This window comes from Varanus komodoensis, unplaced genomic scaffold (genome assembly GCF_004798865.1).
Source record: "Varanus komodoensis strain SLA01 unplaced genomic scaffold, ASM479886v1 scaffold60, whole genome shotgun sequence".
In the NCBI taxonomy this organism is placed as follows: Eukaryota; Metazoa; Chordata; class Lepidosauria; order Squamata; family Varanidae; genus Varanus; species Varanus komodoensis.
Genome location: NW_025336223.1, coordinates 2,686,577 through 2,709,378, shown reverse-complemented (window position 1 = coordinate 2,709,378; position 22,802 = coordinate 2,686,577). Strand labels below are relative to the sequence as shown.

At 42.5% G+C, this 22,802-nt stretch overlaps 1 protein-coding gene across 1 annotated transcript in view; it reads left to right on the top strand.

The window, feature by feature from the left end:
• Positions 1-22,802, top strand: part of TBX15 (T-box transcription factor 15) — a 114,949-nt gene that overhangs the window by 67,433 nt on the left and 24,714 nt on the right. The window contains exons 4-7 of the mRNA XM_044449656.1: positions 8,884-8,985; positions 11,687-11,858; positions 12,165-12,332; positions 20,668-20,732. Of these exons, the coding sequence (XP_044305591.1) occupies positions 8,884-8,985; positions 11,687-11,858; positions 12,165-12,332; positions 20,668-20,732 (507 nt within the window). The remainder of the gene's footprint in view (positions 1-8,883; positions 8,986-11,686; positions 11,859-12,164; positions 12,333-20,667; positions 20,733-22,802) is intronic.

Genomic DNA, 22,802 nt, shown 5'->3' with positions numbered 1-22,802 from the left:
ACAGGGTGGGCACAGTCCATCCAACTCTGACAGCTGAGTGATGTTTCTCGAAGGTTTTGCAGTATCGAACTTAGAGCTGTTCTAACCATGCAAAGCCGTGCCCATGTGCCAGTGGAACCTATCATGGAAATTTCATCCCTCTTCTCTTGATGTTAGCTGAGACAACAGCTCTGAGGCTCAACTCTGTTTTTCCCAATAGTATGATCAGGGCTAGATGCTTCTACAGCACTGGTTAATGTCGTAAGGAGCTTCCTGGCAATCCTATACTCAAGAGTAAGCCCCACTGAAAACAAGGGAACTTACCCCTGAGTACCCAGGTATAGAATTGCACTATAAGCAAGGATATATAAGTGAGCTAAATCTTAGCCTACCTGAAGCATGACCAGCGGTACAATTCCCAGCCTTCCCTAGCCAGCTGGGATCTGGCTTGGGGATGCTGAAAACTGTAGGACCTTTTTTGCTTTAAACACTCATACGTTCATGCCCTCAGTCAGGTAGACCAAGATTCAAGTGCAGGGCCTGCATTCAACACCAGCCCTTCCTTCCCAAAGTGGTCCCAGAATCAGAGAGTCGGAAGGGCCATCTAGGTCCCGGAATCTAATGTCCTGTGCACCCCTGCAGCTCATAGCATCCCTGGCAGATGGCTACCCATTCTGTTTGAATGCCTCCAGCAATGGGGAGCTAACTACCCACTTTGGCAATTGGAGTCGTCATCTGACTATGCCAACTGATTCTTGATCTGTCCCTTCACATAAAGCACTGTTTTCTAGTTGAGGAGAGAACTGCCTCTAAGCCACAGTCCAGGGTTTAAGTATGGCATTTCCCCGAATCTTGAATCTGGCAGATCAAGGCAAATATCCATGCATGTCTGTAGGAAGTGCCATAATTTGTGAAGTGAAGCTACATGTCTTAGAAAAATCCACCCTAGAACCTCAGCTAAACATGTTGTTCAAGCGTTCATTCACCAAGTTTTTCCACAGATGCAAATACTCTTCACAGAGAGAGCAAGGGTCGCACAGTCATGGCAGGATCCCGTGAAGGGGAATTTCCTATAATGTAGAGTAATGCTTCGACTGTCCTTCACCTTTCCACTAGTATCTTACAGGTAGCCGCTCTGAAGGCAACCTCCTGTAGCCTACAGATTGCGATTAGGGAAGGCATGTTGAAGATAATCCTGAATTCCTCCAGTGTGAGAGGAAGTCAAGCATCCAAATTGCCCTTCTACCAATTAATAAATCAACACAACACAACTCCACTAATTAGGCATGCTGCCCACTCCTTCCAGTGGACCTAATTGCGTGGTGGCTTGTGTCCCATGAGCCAGACCTAACTGAGCCAGACCTGTCTGCCACCCTTTCTGCCAGCCATAGTGGCATTGGAATAGTTTTGCCCCCCTTGCCTAAAAGTAGGGCTGCATCTGGATTCCCATCCTCCCCTGAAGCCATACTCCAAGCCTCCTCTCTCCTCTTAGGAAGATCTTCCTGTGCCCACCGGAAATGGCAGATGTAGCAGTCTCTTGTGGTGGAAAGGCTGCAATGCCTTCCAGCCTCTCTAGAATAATTCATCTTCCCCATGTTCAGCTAGAAAGCCTTCCTCATGAAATAGACAATTCCTTTCCCTCAAAATGGAATTTTGGAAGGGCTTGCCTCAGTATTTTAATGCTTTTTGTTTGGCCACATGTCTTTTTGGCAACAGCAAGGGTATTTTGTGCTTCTGTGAATGCCTCTTAAAAAGCAATTGTCAACATATTCCTTGTGCTAAAAGTAATAAAAAATAAGGCAATGAATGGAAAGAAGCAGCAGCTAGGTGGAGCAATAGATCACACATTTCTACAGACAGTTCCTTTCATGCCATTCTGAACTGGGCTGAAAAAGTCTTTCCATGCTTCCCACTGGAGAGGCTCAAAATTCTCACTCAGGTACAATTTAACATTTGGGAAATGGCACAATTCTGCTTGGACTGATTCACATGCTTTGACCTAGGCTCAAGATCTGGAATGTTGTACCTCCCATTTACTATCTTGGGGAATTAAAACAACATTAACTTTTTCTTCCTCTTTTGGCGGAATTGGAAGATCCTGTTACATATTTAACAGGAATATTTTCCCCTTAGGAGGGAATAATGGCTGATAAATGTAAAAACAACCAACAAATAAATAATAGGTTCGGCAGGATTTGTGCTGCATGCCTTTATATTTTGATTAAATGCAATTTCAAGGAGTACTTCCTCCTTCTGAGGGGATCGACCCTGCCAGCTTCATATGAATAGTGGCCTATCCTTCCCCTTCTCCCATACTGAAGCCTGCCTGTTGGACCAATAGCCATCTTACTTACCTTCCCCAAAGTAAACTGATGAGAGATTGTTTGGTAAACTGTGGCCTAGAATTAGAGGGTGGACCTGGAGTTCCTGTACCTCTCCTCACTTCCTCAGTGTTGCTGGTGCTGTTTTGGGAGATGCTTGATCTGCCTTTCCATGGCCTCGACTGAGAAGACAGCTTCAGGCAGGGTACAGCCTGAGCTTCAGAGAGAAGCCTGCTTGGCCCAGCAAGTATCAGAACTATCTGCAGAAGCCCAGTTCAACCTGAGTCTTGTCCAGACCTAACGCAGCACATCCCTGCTTCTTGAAACTTTCAGCAGATTTGCCTGGATTGACATACGAAAGATCTTGCTGACCAGTAATATTGGTATATGAACAACCACATCCTTAAAAATGAGTGTAGCTTTGACTATTGGGCAGTATCAAAATACAATAAACGGAATGAAATATGGATTTGCCATTGGTTGTGTGAACATTCATATCACTGAAATACTTTTCACTTGTAATCCTATACAAGTATAGACAGCAAAAAGGCCTTTGCTGTATTTCTGCAGGATGGTTTGTAGGACTGATCCTTATGAAGCTGCCTTTGTACTTATTTGTACCCAAGATAGGAAGTAAGTTGGGGAAATGCTGAAAAGAACATGAGACGAGGCTTGCTGAATTAGACCTGTGGGCCTTCTAATTCAGCATGATGTTTCCACCAATGATTGGCCAAGGGTTGTATACAAGTTGGACATGAAGTAAGGACACTTTTCATATTGTTTGTGGATGCTTGGCTGGGCCGTGCCTAGATGGCCGTACGATCGCTCAGATCCCCAGCTTAAGGTCAGACAATCACTCCAACCTTGTAGCTGTGCATCTGAGTCCTGATCCCTCCCCTTGACACTGGTGCAGAAAGAACTGTGCCTGAAATATCCCTGAGGCCATAAGAGTGACTTCAGAGAAGGGCTTTTGGGGTGTTCTGGGGGTAGGGAAGGGAAGAACAGACCACTACCAAAATACAACATAACCTGGTAGTGCCTCAACCTCCTTTCACCTGGCTGTGACATGCTGGACTTGAAATCAGCCGTCACAATACTTTCCAGACCAGGAGGCACATGGGGGCGACTTACATAGGATGCTTATGCTCCCCTGAGCTTGGAGGCTTATGGGCAGCTTTGCAGGATCACAGCTGAGGTATGCTAACATTAGCAACAGATGGCATTGCTTGGGCAATCAATTTCCAATATGCTTGAGCTTTGCAACCTGTTCACATGTGGAAAAAAATCTGCTCCACTTTTAGCACATTAAAAACTGTCACTATTTCCAACCTCATATATCCTGGCTGGTTTCAGCAGTGTTAAATGTGATTTCCTTGCTCACAGGGAACTGACTTTCAGGTCCAAAATAGAAAGAAATCTGTCCTGTTTTTTGCAGATAATATTTTATACCTGCAGTATTATTTTATATTTAGATACCAAGGGTTGCTAGACACACTCCTTTTTGCTAGTTGGTGTCTGAGCCTGTGCAGCAGTTCTGTTCTTTTCCATTCTGCTTTTCAGTCGGTGCAAGAACTTGATCCAGACAACCTATGCTCTTTCCCTGAACTTGTAGAAAGCAAAATAAAGCATAACAAGCGGTACTGAATTTTTACCACCTTTAAATCAAAGATGTATTAATGCCCTCACATCAAATATCAGGGATCGACATCCCAACTATTCTTAGAGTCTGGGATCTAGAACAGAACTCTGATGCTCTCGTGCCTTCTTCCAGGACTCCATGTGGCTCTCCTTCAGGCTGTGTATTGGCTATCTGATCATTTAGGGACCAGGTTAGCAGTTTCTAGCTTTTTCAGGACCCCATCAATGATAGTTTTGAATGCTTCAATACCAGATCAACAAGGCTGAGTGGTGTTTCCCCTGTTTTGGAAGAAGTTGTACCCCCGCCCCCGAGTATGGGAACACAACTTTTATGGCCCTAAGGGCCACATCCAACATTGCTGAGGAGGGGCAGGAGCCACATGTGCATACACATGTGCATGCAAAACTGGGCTGGGATAGCGCAGCCACTGCACATGGGGGGCACCACATAAGAGCAACCCTATGGGGCCGCTGAGAGGAAGAGGGGGCTAGAGCCTCCCACCCCCGAGCATTGCTACTGTCACTGCATCACTGGCAGTGGTAAAGCAAGAAAGTGGGCAGCTTGGGGGATGTTGGAGGAGTCCCAGCCCATGGGCCTTGGTCACGCCTGCTGCTGTACTGCCAATGCAGGCAACAGGAAGCCAGCAGTCCTGGGGGTAGCAAGCTCATAGCAGGAGTTTTGGCTGCAGTTGGATGGCTGCACAGCAGGGATTGGGGTGGTGAGTGGGGCGCCCCACCTGAGAAGAGCCACTGTGCAGGTTTGCCAAGTGATTTGCCAGCTATGACGCTGTCCAGACTGAGACATCTTTGCAAACATTACTCATGCTCTGACAACCTCCCTTTCACATGATGGCAGTGTGCCGAATGAGGGTCTGCCTTCCATAATGGTCTGGGTATTAGCCCAAATTAAGGCTGCCAGGCAGCTAACTGAAATTGGCAGTAGCTTATGTACAGGGTTGTTGATTTCACAGGGCGTGGAAGCATTCTATGGGAACAAAAAAGTCTACAAGCATTTAGAAATGAAAACTTGAAATAGTGAACAGGTGGCCCGGTAGCTGGAAATAATTAATGATGCGATGAAAGCTGATGTATCTTCCAGTTTCCCAAGGTGTACAAAAGTTGTGGAGGGGGCCACATAATATTTCTAGTGACTGGAGTTACAAAGTGTGAAAGCTCATTGTGGGTTGTTGTGTGATGTGAACCCAAACTGATTGCTGCATTATGGCATGTTTGAGGACAAGAAGCCACCCTGACAATCCATGGGTTATAACTGGAGTTCTTGCATCCATAGTGGGTTATCATATGGCTGCATATGTCCCAGTCCATAAGCTCCTATTGCCCTGTCAAAAATCCTATTTAAAGGACAAAGAGTTCCACCAGTTCTCAATATTCCTTTTCATCAGAAAAATGGGGACAAGACATATGTGTTGTTTGTTGTATATGGTTGCTTTGGTTATTTTTGGTTTTTGTCTTTAGTAAGCCATCCAGAGACTTTTAATATTGGGATGGCATATAAAAACTTTGAATGAAAGAATGAATGAATGCTTTTGTAGCTTCCTGAATGCCTAGAAAACATAGAATCATAGAACAGCAGAGCTGGAAGGGGTCAGAGGGCCATCCCCTGCTCACTCCCAGGTAAACCATCCCTTTCAGATGGCTGCCCAGCTGCATCTTGAATGCCTCCTGTGTGGGAGAGTCTACACAGTAATTGGCTCCACTGCATTCCTGCTCTAACAGTCATGAAGTTCTTGCTGATGTCCAGCCAGAACCTGGCTTCCTGTAACTTGAGCCTGTTACTCCATATCCTGCGCTCTGGGATGAATGAGAAGAAATCCTGGCCTTCTTCTTTGTGGCAGCCTTTTGAGTACTTGTTTACTATCACATCTCCCCTCAGTCTTCCCTTCTTGAGGCTAAACATGCCCAGATCTTTCACTCTCTCCTCACTGGGCCTTTTTCCAGTCTCTGGATCATCCTTGTTGCCCTCTCTGAATCCTTTTCAAGTGCAAAATGTGCATCATTTTGAGGACTCACAGGTCCAAAACTTTTTTAAAAGATGAGGTTTTTGCTACAAAGGGGATAAATCACACCATCCTTTTTTCTGAGCAGAAATCACTTGGCACATCTTCTTGTCTTGGCAGCATCTTGAAATACAGCAAAGGAAGAAACACATACACCTCTATAGAGCCTCTTTGGAGATTGGTACCTTGGTAGCAGATATGGGGGATAAGGCTTCACATTTCCACACTGTGCAACTTTGAATTTCTACAGTTGTGCAAATGTGGCAAAAAAGTAAATGAAAAGAACACACCTCTTTGTGCACATATTCATGCATTTTAAAAATCAGTCTACTGATGACTCACAGCTCTTGCAAGGTGCCACTTGGACACTGTGAAGGGGCTGTCAGTGGTTGTCAAAATAGGGATTATGAAAGCCAGGTATCAAATTGGCTTACATGAACTGCAAAAAAAGAGGGTGGGGAAAATGCTGTGGCACACCAATGAAGTCTTATGTTCATGGCAGGGGAAGTGGAGATAAATTCGTCCTCCCGCTGTGTCTGCTGGGGTACCCACAGGAGAACAGAGGGAGAAGGAGAGGGAGGGGATGAACAACTGATGGTGAGTCCAATCATCTGTTGGGCAGAAGAACCAACCCAATGCAGCTTATGGCTTGGTGTTTGAACATGTCCAGTATCTCCACTCAAGCCAAAAGGAACTCAGGTAGCAGAACTGGGAAAGGCAGGACATCTGCCTAGGACTCTGGAGAACCACGTAGAAACAGAGCGAGTCAGAAGGGACCTCCTGGGCCATCTAGTCTGACCTCTGGCTTTAGCCGACTCCGCTCACGACATGCCTAGCACGTGCATGTCTAGCTTATCTTTGAACACCCTCACCGATGGGGCCTCAACCACCTCCCGTGGAAGCCCATTCCACACCCTCGGGGTCCTAACTGTCAGGAAGTGCTTCCTGGCATCTAAATTGAACCTTGGATCCCTGAGCTTTGCTGTCCTGCCCTCCTCTGCAGGGGAGAACAGATCTGTACCCACCTCCGTGTGGCACCCTCTCACACACCTGTATGTCGCCAACAGATCCCCTCTGAGTCTCCTCTTCTCCAGGCTGAAAAGACCCAGTTCCCTCAAGTCTTGCCTCATATGGCTTTTCCTGCAATCTGGCCACCATCCTTGTGGCCCTGCACTGCATTGACTCTAACCTGGCTATATCCTTTCTGTAATGAGGGGCCCAAAACTGAACACAATACTCCAGTTGTGGGTGCACCAAAGTCATATAGAGTGGTAGTAATACCTCTCTCGTTCTAGAAGTCACGCTTCTGGCTATGCAACCAAGGGTGGCGTTCGCCCTCTTGACCACTGCGTCACACTGCTGACTCATGTTCAGCCTGCAGTCAACCAGCACGCTGAGGTCCCTTTCACAAGTGCTGCTCTCCAGCCACTTGTCCCCTAACCTGTACTTATGACACCCATTCCTATGCCCCAAGTGCAAGACCTTGCACTTATCCACACTGAACGCCATCCTGTCATCCCCTGCCCACTTCCATAGTCCGTTCAGATCCTTTTGGATCTGGAGTACCTGATCCTCAGTTGTGGCCACTGCCTCCATTTTAGTATCGTCTGCAAATTTGATCAGCAGACTGTTCACCCCTTCTTTCATGTTGTTGATGAAAAGACTGAACAGGATCAGCCCCAGAACAGAGCCCTGGGGGACCCCGCTTGTCACTGGCTGCCATCCTGATGATTCCCCACTAATGGTTACCCTCTGCTTTTAGTCAGTCAACCATGCCCTAATCCATTGGACAGTGCATTGGTCTGTCCCAAAACTCCTCAATTTCTCAACCAGGATATCATGTGGCACTCTGTCAATGGCCTTGCTGAAATCCAGGTAAACCATATCCACTGCATCCCCTCCATCTAGCCACCTTGAAACCTTGTCATAGAATCCCACAAGGTTTGTCTGGCAGGACCTGTTTTTGCAGAAACCGTGTTGTGTGGCTGCCAGCCTCCCTTCCCTGTCTAGCAGCATTAGATCTCTTGCTATTATGAGCCTTTCCATTGTTTTTCCTACATTGGATATAAGGCTAACTGGTCTGTAATTCCCCATGTCCCTTCTACTACCCTTTATGAAAGTTGGGACCACTGACACCACCCTCCAGTCCTCTGGAACTTCACCCGTTCTCCACGAGGTCTCAAAAATGGAGGCCAGCAGGTGTGAGAGAACCCCTGCCAACTCTTGAAGTACTCTCGGGTGTAACCCATCAGAGCCCAGCGCCTTTGTAACATCCAGTGTCCTGAGGAGCTCCTCAACTACTAGGGGGGTGACTTGAGGAGTTGAGGATATTCTGCCCCCCTTTGTCACCTCTCGGACCCTCTGCATGAAAAACCCTCCCTCTATAGTGTCTAGGAAGCAATATGACCTGGCTGTCACCGCTGAGTGAGTCTCCCAACTAATAACCAGGAGATTGAAATCTTCCATAATTACTGTGTCCCTCCCCTGAGATATCCTTGGAATCTGATCTGTCGGGACATTGTCCAGGGTCTCAAGCTGAGCTGGAGGGTGATAACATACCCCCACTGTCAGGTCCCTCTCCGTGTCAAAACCCTTAGTTTCAGCCAGGCTGCCTCTCCCAGATCCCCATCTCACTGCATCCTATCCCTTCCCTGACATATAAAGCTACGCCCCCACTCCCTCTTTCCCTTCCTGTCCTTTCTAAATAGGTGATACTCAGGTAACAGGTGATACTTCCAGGTACAGTAGACAATGTTGTGATGGACCAAAGATCTGACTCAGTATAAGGCAGCCTCCTATGTCTCCTCATTTCTAATGTGCTAAGGAGGTACGTTTCTCTCTCCCCGGAAAAGCTTTCTTAAGGCAGTCACCGTTGCTTCATTGACCAGTTTCTCTCTCTCTCTCCCTCTCCCCTTGCACTTTTGTAGAAGAATGTTTCCTGCAATGAGAGTGAAGATTACAGGGTTGGATCCTCATCAGCAGTATTATATAGCCATGGACATTGTGCCTGTGGATAACAAGCGATACAGGTATGAATTGCTAAAGAATAAGCACTACTGTAAAGGCTTCTCTGAGAATAAAAAAGATTGAGAAATGGATTATCCACTGTAAAGAGAATGGAAATTCAGTTGGCAGATCAAAATTCCACAGAGATGTTCATTATTTATGTGTTTTAAAAAGGGTCTTCCTTTAAACCCTTTTAAAAACGCACAAAACACATAGAACCCTCTGAATGCAGTGCATAAGGTAAGAAGAATACAAAAATAGGTAGCAACACAGAAAGAAATATTCAATAAAATATGTTGTTATTGTTGTTGTTGTTAGTCATGAAGTCGTGTCCGACCCATCACGACCCGATGGACAACATTCCTCCAGGACTTTCTGTCCTCCACCATCCCCCGGAGTCCACTTAAGCTCACACCAACTGCTTCAGCGACTCCATCCAGCCACCCCATTCTCTGCCGTCCCCTTCTTCTTTTGCCATTTATCGTTCCCAGCATTAGGCTCTTCTCCAGGGAGTCCTTCCTTCTCATTAGGTGGCCAAAGTATTTGAGTTTCATCTTCAGGATCTGGCCTTCTAAAGAGCAGTCAGGGTTGATCTCCTCTAGGACTGACCAGTTTGATCGCCTTGCAGTCCAAGGGACTCACAGGAGTCTCCTCCAGCACCACAATTCAAAGGCCTCAATTCTTCAACACTCAACCTTCCTTATGGTCCAACTTTCACAGCCATACATTGCAACTGGGAGCCTGGAGGAATGTTATCCATGGGGTCATGATGGGTCAGACACAACTTTGCGACTAGACAAGACAAGTGTGAAAGTCCATTTTCTCCCACATTGATTCAATCTGATGTAAATAAGGGCATCAGATTTCTGCTTTTCAAACAAGCTGTGATTCATGCAAGTTTATTTATTTATTACAAAAGCTCTGGAAACTGCTGTTATTTGTGCAGCCCCAAATCCTGAGTATTTAAAGTAATAAACTCATGCTAATGTGGCCTGCTTTACAAGCAAAAGAAATAAAATACTACATGTATTAGGCTGGGGAAAGAATCAGGGTGGGGTAGGGAAGAGGCTAAAAACAGCAACTCCATTTGCAGAAACCATGTGAGAAATAATAATAATTGCAAATCATAATTGAAAATAATAACAATACTGATTACAATGTGTCTGTTTGGGGTGTGCAAATCAAACAACTAGCAGAAGCCATAGTATTGATGGTGAATTGCATGACTCTGATAATGACAAATTCTCTGTGAAGGAGGGGATATGGAGAGCGAAAGCCAAAGTAGTGAGATGAGGAAACTGACAAGGGTTTTTACCAAGGGAACGTGCTACACCTGGGGTTACATACTGGATTTGCAAATATTAACAACAGAGCAAATCCATGGATTCACATTTAAAGATTCAGACCCCACTTGTGCAAAAGGCTTGGTTTACACAGCTCACCATTTGCACACATGTGCTGCAAGTTCCGCACAATCCATTTTCAATTGCCAGATCACAAGGATGGGGACGTCTGTCCGGCTCAAAGGAAACACAGTTCTCAGTGTAGCACATCTCTGTGCCAGATTCCTTTCTAGCTGTGTTTCTGGGGCCTGTGGAGATCTGTGGAGACCCATAAGAGATCCTAATCTGGCTGGCAGGTCCTGTTAGCCTGCCACAGCCTTCCTCTGTTTCATCCAACTTCCTCAGATATCACCCATGCCAGAGCGATAGCTGTTAGCTGGGTTCACACGTCATGACAAGCAACTCTGTGTAGTTTCCATGGTGTGTGTGTGTTTTCTGGATGAGCAGGTGGTTTCTATGCTAGCCTGGTTTACACTCTGAGCTGGCTTGATTCCCATGCCGTCATCCCTGAAATTCAGTTGCATGCTGGATGGCTGGAGCTGCTTTTTCCAGGGAACTCTGTAGTAGCTTCATAACAAGTCCATGGAAGCCACAATGTTGGGTTTGGACGGCCAGATAAACCGTGGTGAAGCACAGCAACCATAGAATAGACCATTGTTTCTTATTGTGGTTTCTAAAAACCAAATATACCATGCTGAAAGACTACAACAGGGTTTGTATGACACAACAGACCACCCCGAGTAAGGAACCACTCTGGTTTGCCATGCCATGTGAACCTGCCCTCTGTCTCAAGCTGGGCTAATACATTAGCTCTGGCATGTTCTGATCTGTGCAGCTATACTCATTGTTCTTATTCATCATCGGGTAATGCTAACCAGCACATCAACCCATGTTGTAGCACATTAAAATGAAAATGGAACTAAGGATTTTGAGAGATAAAATCATGGAAATCCACAGCGTAATTTGAGAAACACAAGGCCCTTGCAGTTAGAGTGTGTTTCAGTCTGTCATCTGAAAGTAATGCAATATTCCCTAATATATCTAAAGGCTTTCATCTGTGGATTAATAGGGTTAACCAATTAGTCTGCCCCATGTGCAAAGTTTCCTAGGGACAGTAATTGGAAAAGAGGATTAATAGAGATGGAAAAGTGAGGAAGTGGTTCCAGGTATCATCTGGCTTCCATTAAAGATGACGCACATAGTTTCCTTCCTGTGCATATAATCTGAGAGCCTGGCTGCTATTTGGTAGGTGTAGAAGAAAAGGAGGAAGGAAGGAAGGAGAAAGACGAAAGGAGAAAGACACTCCAGGTATGTATATGTGTCCATGCTCACACGTACTTCAAGCAACAAATGTTCCTTCGTCTGTCTTTGTCTCATGCAGATATGTGTACCACAGCTCCAAATGGATGGTAGCAGGCAATGCTGACTCCCCGGTGCCTCCGAGGGTTTATATCCACCCCGACTCACTGGCATCTGGAGACACCTGGATGCGACAAGTTGTCAGTTTTGATAAACTCAAACTGACCAACAATGAGCTGGATGACCAAGGCCATGTAAGTCAGAACGAAGCACCTTCTATTTTCAACGCATCAGGACTGCCTCCCCAACCAGTCTTTGGCCAAGCAGTTCCCAGTTAAGGCTACCTCAAGTGTAGGAGGAGCAAATGCAAACACAGTGGCAGGCAGCAATCCCACAGGTGTCCCCACTCCAAGCCTCTCTCACTTAAACCTCAAATAGCCCTTCAGCTGACCCACAGACCAATATCATTGTATCTGTTTGCAGGTGGGAGGAACAAGTGGGCAGCTTTGGTATAATTATTACTCTTGCAAACCTAAGCCTTTCCTTTGTTCCTTTCAAAGATCATTCTGCACTCAATGCACAAGTATCAGCCACGTGTCCATGTTATCCGCAAGGACTTTAGCAGCGACCTGTCTCCCACCAAGCCAGTCCCCACAGGTGATGGGGTGAAAACCTTCAACTTCCCAGAGACAGTCTTCACTACAGTCACTGCTTACCAAAATCAGCAGGTAATGAAAAGAAGACCTACCTGATGTGTCACCTCTCAACTTGGTCCTCTCATAAACCAAAAAAGTCAGTTGATAGTATCTCCTTTCACAGGACAGAAAGCACATTTCCGTTCTGCCACCTGAAGCAGAGCTAAGGGGGAATAGCTTGCCCAGTCAGTTCCTGGTGTGTGTGTGTGTGGGGGGGGGGAGATAGTTTCCAGCCTCTATGTAATGGAAGAACAATTTCCATGCAGTTATGTAAGCAGAGGCACAGCTGAGCTGTGCCTCATAGTGGGGCACCTTAATTAGAATGATGGAGAGCTCCTCGGGTTAAGAGAAGGGGAAGGCCTGGTGAGAATGCAGGAAAACATCTTCTGCCCCTGCTAGGCATGACACTCTTTAAGCAAGTTTCCTGAGGACATGTGTAAAATATGTGACAAGCAGACTTGTCTTTTTATGGGAAAGGTAACTGAGTAGTCAAACAGGGTTGACCTTCCTTCTAACCTTCCTTCCTTCCTTCCTTCCAAAAGGACTTTTAAAGGATCTAAACATATGGTTTTCCCCCACAATTATCTGCCTATGGAAATCACTGTCACATGACGTTTTATGGTAGCTACTATAACTCTCCAACAATATTAGATGAAGTGTAAAGAGTAAATTCAATTGATCAGCACACAGATAAATGCCTCCTCATACCAGGTGCTGTGGATCAATATTTCATCATGCTACACTTGTGACCCTTTGGGAAGCATCTGCCTGGCTGCTGGCAGGCAAACGATGCCAAGCAAGAAGGCTGCTTGGACTGAGTTGCCATCTAATTGGGAGAAGGCCATCCAAATTATGAGTTGACTACATTTCTATTTTTAAGAATTGCATCCTGCTGCAATAATGTATGGAAAAAGGCTGTCTGTGTGCTCTATACAGGGTTGCAGTTAGTGTTTTGCCTATTTATGGGGTTGGTTGGTAGTGACAGGTGAGAACCCCCACTCTTGTTTTGGGCTGGGTTGGAAAAACTACACAGCCCTTGCATAGCTGCATTTCGTATACGCTCTTTGCGGCTTGGCCTGGTTTGTTGCATGGCAGTGCACCAAATGCTGTAGAAGGAAGCCATGGGGAAACAGCTTTCTCCTTCCCCTCTCACCAGTTGCCAAGACTCGCCCTTGGAGTGCCGTTAGGGAAGTAGGCTGGGAGGAAATGGGAAGAGAAGAGGGTGGTGTGGGGGAGAGAGGAGTCCCAGATTAAAATGCAAGCTAGAATACGGGGGATTTGAATGCTGACCTCACATGTAGGGAAAGCATTAATGAGCACCAGGGACTCATATTTTCCAGTCTGACTACATCATTGGTACTTTATGTCAAATTTTCAGTTGGGCCACAATATTGCTAGATAACTCGAGCCATTCACTTCGTTACGATGTTTCTCATTTCTTCTGTACTATTATTATCTTGTTGGGGCTAGAATATACAGTTAGCTAAGTTAATCGGATAGTATGTGTATGCATACTTATAAAGTGCTTATAAAAATTGTAGATGATAAGCATTGGATGCTGTCCTTTTTTCCTCTTATATATGAGGAGATGCCTCCAAGAAGATGTAAGCAAACTGAAGGGGTTGCTTGGCTGATACGGTGGGGACAGGGACTGGGGGGGTTAAGAAGTAAGAAAATACCTAGTGCTGATCACAGTAGTACTATTAGTCTAATCTGCACTGACCTGTTAGGTAAGATAGTACAGGTTTTATTAGTGATAAATAGAACTTTATCCATAAAGTCTTGACATTTGTCTTCTATATTTAGGAAAGTATTGTAATCATTGTTGATATTCCTTCATCCTGCATTGTGGGGTGTCTAGACAACCCCAAGCTTACATTTGTTGTATAATTTACACATAAGCAAACCTACAAACTAGTCCTTGTAGGACATTGTCAAATTCAGGCTGGTAAAAGTTTTCCCCATTTCAACTTCCAGTCTTTTTCTCTAAACCAAAACAAGTCTGGGGGACAAAACATGCCTGGGGAGGGTCAAACATTGTTATGCAGATTTGGTTATGCATCATATAGGACCACTTACAGCTTGAATTAACTGTACATAAGAATGTGAAGTTCATTCTTATGCTGATTCAAATCTTTTGAGGGTAACAAAGGTCTTCATATGCAGCATTTGCTTGGCCTGTGGAAGTGTGGGCTGGAGTCATAAAATGACCCCAAGTGTGACTAATGCTAGTTTTCAAATTGACCTTGAATGTAAGGCGGTATCCTTTAAAATATTTGAACCACTTTTGTTGCTAAATAGGACTAAAATATTTTAATTTGAAAATATGGGATGTTAAGCAAATGTTTTGATTAATAAATAAGACCGAAGTACTTCAATCTGTTTATAAATGCAACCCAAAATGAAATAATATTACTTTTTATTAAGGAGAATTAAGTAACAGTGGAGGTAATTTAGCCAGCATGAGATGATCTGAAAAATGTATTGAAGAAGTAATTGGATGGTCATTTTAAATTGTGAGATGAAAGCTTTCTCGTTCAAGACAAAGACAAATAAAACTATTGCTCAGATAAAAAGTGAAATTGGTTTTAAGTTTGGCAAATTAGAAAAGACATTTAATCAACTGGAAAACTATAGCACAGTCAACCAATGAGATATAGAAGTTACAGTTCTTAGACAAGGGATAAAACAGGATGCTGGAAGAAGTGGAACACATAATAATGTTGCAGATGCAGATTAAATAATAAAAGAACTTGAGTCTTTACAAGACCAAGTGGAAAGATTGGTTTATATATGTAGGAGAGAGATGATTACGATCAGGGAAATCACACAAAAAGCCTAAGAAATAACATTATTGAGTTCTTAGATAACCGAAATAGCATTAATTGTGGGGAAAGATTCTGATAATAAGCTTTATCAATGTTTATATTATCAGTTCAAGAACTGCATCTGAAAAGCATTAAACCAAGACACAGTAATATTCCAAAATGTAAACTTGGAATATTTTTTCAATGTAATAAGAGAATAAGACATTAAGACTAAGAGGAAACTGGTAAATTTTTGCATGCTTCCCTAATCCATCCCTCAGTGCAAGGAAAAAGAGAAAGGCAATTAAATTTCTGGCATTGGCTGAATATATAATCGGAATAAACTCTTTAAGTTAACATTGCAATGTGAGCAATTAATGTGTGTTAATTTATACTGTTAATTTATATTATTTTAATTGAAGTTATTTATGTTTGTGAGCTGCCCCAAGGCTTCGGCGAATGGGGTGGCATAGAAATTTTCTAAATAAACAAAAGTGAATACGTGTTCGGATAGAAAAAGAAGCCTTTTTTTTTTTTTTGCATGAGTTGCATCACTGTGGTAAAAAAAGCAGAGGTCTTCAATGATGACAGGACAATTCTGGTAGTTAGGACAAATGTGACAGAGATTAGAGAAGGAGGAGCAAGAGACAGAAGAAAGGGGGAAGCGTGATATTAGTGGGTAGAGACCAGTTGTAGATACACTAAGGTCAGAGACAGGACACAGTAACAGAAGACTATCTTCATCTTCATGTTGAGAAATTGCAACTAAATTTGAATGAAAGTGGCTACATTGTGCATAAAGTCAATAAAGAGGGAAATGGAAGAAATCAAATTGTTCTATATTTAAAGATTGACTTCACCAATTCAAGGTGCAATCCACCATTCATCACCTGGTGACTTGTGTACAGCTACTTCACCACTACCATGACTCATGCCCTGCAATTCATCCGGATGGCTGATTTGGCTATTTGGGTGAAGGAGCAGGAAGTGGGAGAGAAGTAGAAGTGGGTGCCATCTCAATGCAGCGGTAGCTTCAGCCACTTCCCCTCCCCGCCCACTGGCATACCACTTTCCCCTCTCTTCAAGGCCAATTTGCAGCTTCACAGTGGCAGCTGGGAATTTTTCCCCATGCCAGCTGCAAGAGGTGCAGGGTAGGATGCGCCCTTCAGAGGTCATGAGACCTCAGAGCTGGGACTCAAACTAATCTTGTGCCCCCCACCCTGACAACGTTGGAAGGCCATGGGACTGTACTCTAAGACATCATAGGTATTAAACTCATTTTTATTAGCCAACAAAGCATTAACAGACTCTTTAAGCTCCTTGGTGGATTAAGACTTTATACTGAAAATTATGCCTGTGATTTCCTGACCAATTATTCTGTGAAACATATTTTCAGGGATTAATCACTGCTAATTATTGTATATATTAAACCTCTAAAGATGTATGTATCTACATAGTTAGAAAAAAAGTACATAAAGTACCTTTGCTTAAAACCTCATTACCCAAATTTCAACCAAAAATTAGATGACTTTATTTATACAAAGAAGGCAGACATGTTACGTATTTCTGCCTTCCTTATTTAAACAATATTTTTGTTTTATATACTAGACAGAAATAATTTGAAAATCAAATGAAACTGATGAATTATTACCAGATTCACTGACAGGTGAGCAGAAAAAGGGCTATTAGACTGATGTATTTAGGAAAAGAACCACCAAAACACTGATTTCAGTATTTGTAATTCCTTGGTTGCACATTAAGGGAAACGCCTAAAGGACTTACAAAAGAAAGCTTAAGTAGTTATGAAAAATTAATCATTAATTAGTCCAATAGTATTTCCATTCAAAATTTATAAAGTAACATTGAATATAAATGATAAAATAGGAACATATTCATGATTACCTGAGGAAAAAAATCTTGAAACTGTGATATCATTAAGAAGACTGCATTTTGTGTGTGTGTGTGTGTGTTTTGTTTTAGTTGTAACACAATGCTTAAACATTAGAGACTCCTGCATAGCCTTTCAAGAAATGCTCTTTTTTAACCATATAAAATGAAGTTGTTCTGAAGAAGTACAGTCTTGGGACGGAATGCAAAGCCCAATTACATTTATGTTACATTATGAGATATTATAAGGTCCAGTTGTTATCTTAGGATATTTGCAAGGTGAAGTGTTAGGTAAACATCAGGAGATAGTTTTGACTTAATTTGTGGAAGCCAAAATATTACTAGCCACCAAAAAGAGAAATAATAAAATAAATATTGTTAAAAGCTAGTCACTGAATATATGGGACACAGCAAAAGTGTAAAACTATCAAAAGATGTACAGATAAATGATGGAAGGAGGAAGAGGAGGAAGATTTTTTTCCCTATAACTGAAAAAAATATTTTTAAAATTTATGAGCCAGAAATATAATTTGGAACTTGGTAAAATTTGCTATTTGCATAGATGGGGATATTTCCAAATTTTGTAAAATGTTACTGGACTTACAAAAGATAACAATGCATATTTGTAGTTCATAATACGTTATTAAGATAGCATTAAAATCAAGATGTTTACTGCTGCTCAAAAGATTTTTGAGCCCTTTTGGGCTCAGCAGTATATAACTCACATTTGCCTTGTGCTCGGCATCCACCTTCAAGAAAATCAACTCAGGCAAGATTAAGAATGACAATATGCTCACTTGAGCTGTTCAGTGCCTCAGGCTTGTACATCTTATGTTATTCCGTGCCTGACTAAAATTACTGACACACTGACAATTTCTTGCTGGCTTAGGGGCAAAGATTTAATAAGCAAAAGGCCGTTGATCACAAGGGAGAACAAGCAAATATAGGACTTTCTGCTTTGTTCAAGGATTTTATTCTTCAGTATTGCTAAAATTCTTGGATGTTGTGCCACAATATTCTACGGCATTTCAAGGTGCTTCAAAAGTGAGGAAATCTAACTTTACTCTTTTCTTTCACTGCGGGTACTTGTGGATGTTTATTTTCCCGACAGAGGGAGTATCTGGTTAGGAACAGGGGATAAAATAATTTGGTTTGCACTTTAACATGGATTGAACTAATTTGCACTTCCCAAATGGGAACACAGTGAAGTTTTACTTTCTCACTTCTCCAAATTTTGTAATGCAGCTCTCTGATCAAAAGATGCATATAGAACGCATGCACTAGGAAAAATTGTATATGCAATCGTACTTTAAAGAAAATAACATACAAATAGTCTTACATTAAAGGAAACTGCAAAAATACATAAATGTGTAGGAATTTTCAGGCTTGCAAAAGCGGGCATGGAAATGCAGGGTGCTAGTTCACGCAGGCTTTTATTATTGATTATTATATTTATATGCTACCAAGCAGTCCGAAGGACAGTAACATATGAAGACTGTAATAAAGAAATCGGGAGGAATCAAAGTGTGCTTAAAAATATGTGAATTTTATAATAAGCAAGAGAGACAGATTTATCATTCTCCTATCAGGGTACTTATCTGCCTTACAACTCTACTTTCACCAGTATAAGGGTTTTTTTTTACCTTGTTTTGTCTTATCTGTGGGCTTGGGAGCAGATAAATTTGAAGCAATGGATGCTTCCACAAGCCTCTTATAAAATAAGTAAGATCAGGATAAATAATGCTTATGACTGCATTCGTGTGTGTGTGTAATTTATCATAACCCTACGAAGGAAGAAAACCATAACAACAAAGCTCCATGACAATTTATTAGCAGAATGGTGGTCTTAGCTTTAAGTCATCAGAGAAAGTGAAAATGACAGTGTAAATCAGCTTGAAAGAAAAAGACAGGTGGTGTAATCTAACTTGTGTGTGCACATGTGACAGCGAGTGAGCAAAAGAGAGAGAGAGAGAGAGAGAGAGAGAGAGAACGTACAGTGATCTGCACTGTGCTGTCACAAATCCCATAGAGGAACAAACGTTGTTACAAATCAAGAACTGAAAGAGATTTGCAGCAGGAATTTACAGGCTGTTACTATGGGAAACCCAAATGTTTGGAAGAATTCCAGCAGGAACTGACTAAATATTAATATCAAGATTGTCCAGCACTGTTTCAACTGTTTATGTATATTACTATTCTTAAGATCATAAATATGCAGTGATTTTGCAGAAACCCTGAAAAAAGGAAAATGCTTTTTACAGCCATTGGCTTTTGTGACAATGCTGTTTAAAACAGATTTAGGAACTCGGGAAAACAAGTAACGGGAGCAGACGTGTTTCATAATAGTTGTATTTTATTTTTCCAAACCCTTCATCAAGTCAACTGATGACCGCATGAGATATGTAATGTAACCATGTATGTACCTATGGAACACATATGGAAGTGTCTTACCACTTGACTTAGTGCGCTGACAAGTTGAAACCCTTTGCAGTGGGCTGTGTTGCCACAAGTAATGGCTCCTGGTTCTAGTTTCAACCAGCAAATCTCTGAACACAACAAGGCGAGAACTGTCACCTATAGACCCTTGGCCACAGAATATAAAGTTGCATTAAGTGGATGCCTGACCACAGAGGAATCTGCCATTCTTCCAGAAGCAGCTGCTGTGCTAAAGCACTAATCATACTTCACTACTTTTCCTGTGCTTGATTACTAAAGAGCTCAGTGTAGTTAGACATAAATGTAAAAATGTGAGATAGAAATCACATTAGACTTGTCATTTAGTACAAATGAAGTACAGTTTTGCGTACCTAGTCTAGCCAGCAGCTAACTTTTCTGTCTTGTTGCAACTGAATGTATTGTTCAGTTCCCACTGTGGCATAATATTCCCACCTTCTAAATGTGCATTACATATATACATTTATGAGCTACATTAGCTCTTGGTCTTGTCCCTTGACACGAACTTCAGGAAGGCTGTCTACTATTAAACCAATCAATAAAATAAAGTTGATTATATAGCATACATGTTCATCCATTATGCTAGAAAAAATAGATGGAAACTGAAATACTTGATGTGCTCGAGTCCCAAGGAGTACATTTTGGCAGTTCATACCACTTTTACCAGAAGTGCAGACAAGAATGAAATTATCATTAAAATGTGATTCCATCAATGAGTGTATAATGGAATGAAGGCACCTGACAATCCTTGTAATGCAGATGGAATGAATTCCACAAAATCTGTTGGTGGGGCCCTGTGGCATTCGGTATTCATGGAAGAGGTATACTGATGAATTGTGTTTATTGAGGGTGTCTTGTACCTGCCCCTTACCATGTGATCACTTGTTGAATGTAACATGGCCCATTGCTATCATTGTTGTAAATTATATATAATTATTATACTCCATCTAATACATTTTACATGCTCTGAAATTAGCACAGGTATGTCACAATTTACAGTGATTTAGGACTGTTGATACTCATTTATGAAAACGTGTTTATTGTATATGTTGCTAACAGTTTACAAGCTGTTTATGTAGGAGATGCTCTTAAACATCCATGAAATTAATATTGTTTATAACAATTTTTATTTTATTATTATAGAATAATAAAAGCTACACAAAATGCTATTAAATGACATATTTACAAAAGAAACTAACTCAGTTGGCATCCTGTTACAGATCACCAGATTAAAAATTGACCGGAATCCATTTGCAAAAGGATTCAGAGATTCTGGAAGAAATAGGTAAGCTCATTTCCTAAATTTTTCCTTCCTTCCTTGTTACTGTACTACGTCGTTGTAGTGTCTTTGTTCAGGAAGGGTGCTGGACCAGGTCCCTGTGGCACACAATGCATGGACTCCAAAAATCCTGCATTCTACACCTGGGGCAGCATGTGGATATCAGTCCTTATCAAACTGCTTATTTTGAAGATTTCTACCTGCCTTTCTCTCAAATGCTCTTCAAGGCAGCTTATAAACGGTGCAACCTCCCTGCCCCAGATCATGTACAAACCAGCAGCCCTCAGCCCATGCTTTCCTTTTGTTCTGCTGTGGTCTGCTTCATTAGTATGGGTTATCTGCCCTCCAGCTGCCCAGGCAGCGCCTCCATTTGTTCCCCAACAAAAGGTGGCTGGAGCCTATTATCTATCTACTATTTATCTTCTCTGATAAATTGCCTCCCAAAGCAACTATCGTCAATTAAAGAGGGAGTGCAAGAGAGGCTGTGCCCTCAGGCTTACAACAAACCAACAAGACAAGAGACTCAAGGGCAGGGGTGTGGAAAGGAAGGGAACAGTGAGGAGAGGAGATCCGCTTTTTAACACTACGCTATAAACAGGCATTTGGGCTAGACTTGACTGTCCCTTTTCTAGAACACCCACTGATGGTTCTTGTTCCCCTGGACTACGGATGGGGCCTGCATGTTCGTTTCCCTTCATGCCTTCCCCTTGTTTTCATGCCTGCCGGTTAATAGCAGAATGCTTCCTTAATTTTCTTCAGTCCTGGGATAACTGGTGTTGGCAAACTATGCTTTCCATTCTTACGCCATTTTTTTCTAAAATCCCTGTGCATAGCCAACACTATGCAGATAATTTGTTGGATCACAGTGTATGTGTTACACCTTTATGCTGTACAAGCAAAAACTGCATGTTAGTAGTGAGCTGGACCAGTATGCCTTCTATCTTTTCTTATATCTGTAGGGAAATCAAATAACAAAATGAAATAACCTTCGCATAAGAAACTCATAAACCAAATTTTAATTGGCTTAATTTCTATATAAAATCCCAGTGTAGGAAGCATTTAATTGCAGCCCAAGTATTATTTTTATGTCTTTGCCATTTCACTGTTCTGAGAGCGCCATGCTAATGAATAGTACGTAAATGCTTAAATAAATAAAACATGTTTTCTGGAAACTTTGAAGGGATAATATACTGAAGCTCTTGTGCTATTAATACCAAAATAGTAGGTAAATCTGATCAGATAGCCCAAGCCTAACAACTATAATTGATTGACACTCTTTTTTCCTGCTGCAACTGTAATAAAATCTCTCCACTTTATCAATAGTCATCATCTTTTTAAAAAGTGACCAGAATTGTGTGCCCTTACTACTTGTAGCTTTACTTCTTTACAGATTGAGACTCATGTAAATTACCAGCTGAATATTAGATTAATATTCTGTGTTTTCCTTTAAAGATGATAAGTAAATAAATAATGATAGGAACCTTGCTGTCTAGCTATATAGGTTTGCTTGACCAGGGATGATTGTATTAGGAACCAGTTCCTAATCGGTTATGCCACTGAAACAAATGAATACAATATAATGGTGATTATTTTTTTAACTGAGCTCAGCAATCCAGTGGTCTCTGCTGTCGGTGCACTGAAGTCTCCAAACTTGCACAGCCAATGTGTAGAGCAAGGTGTGGTGGTGGCAACCATCCCGGCTGCCGTGCCACAAGCCCTCCGTGGCATCCAAATGGGCCTTTTCAGCCTTCTAGATGGAGTGGCCAAAGGAAGGAGACTCAGGTGCCTCCTGGATATGGCATAGGCCACTGGCCCAGCCTCCTCCCATCCCTGCAGCAGGCTCTTTCCCCTCGTCTCCAAGGCCCGTTTGCAGCCTTGGAGAGGCGTTTAGGACAGTTCTTTCTGTGCTGGCTGTGATAGGGCAGGGTCTCCAGATAGTCCTACTCCCCCATGATGCTGTGACCCATAGAACTGGGGTCACATTTTGAATTACATTCTGCTTTGGAACATAATTTAACTCATCCAGAGCTGGATGTTCAGAAGCCAACAGACTGGGGTAGCATGGTATGGGTGTGT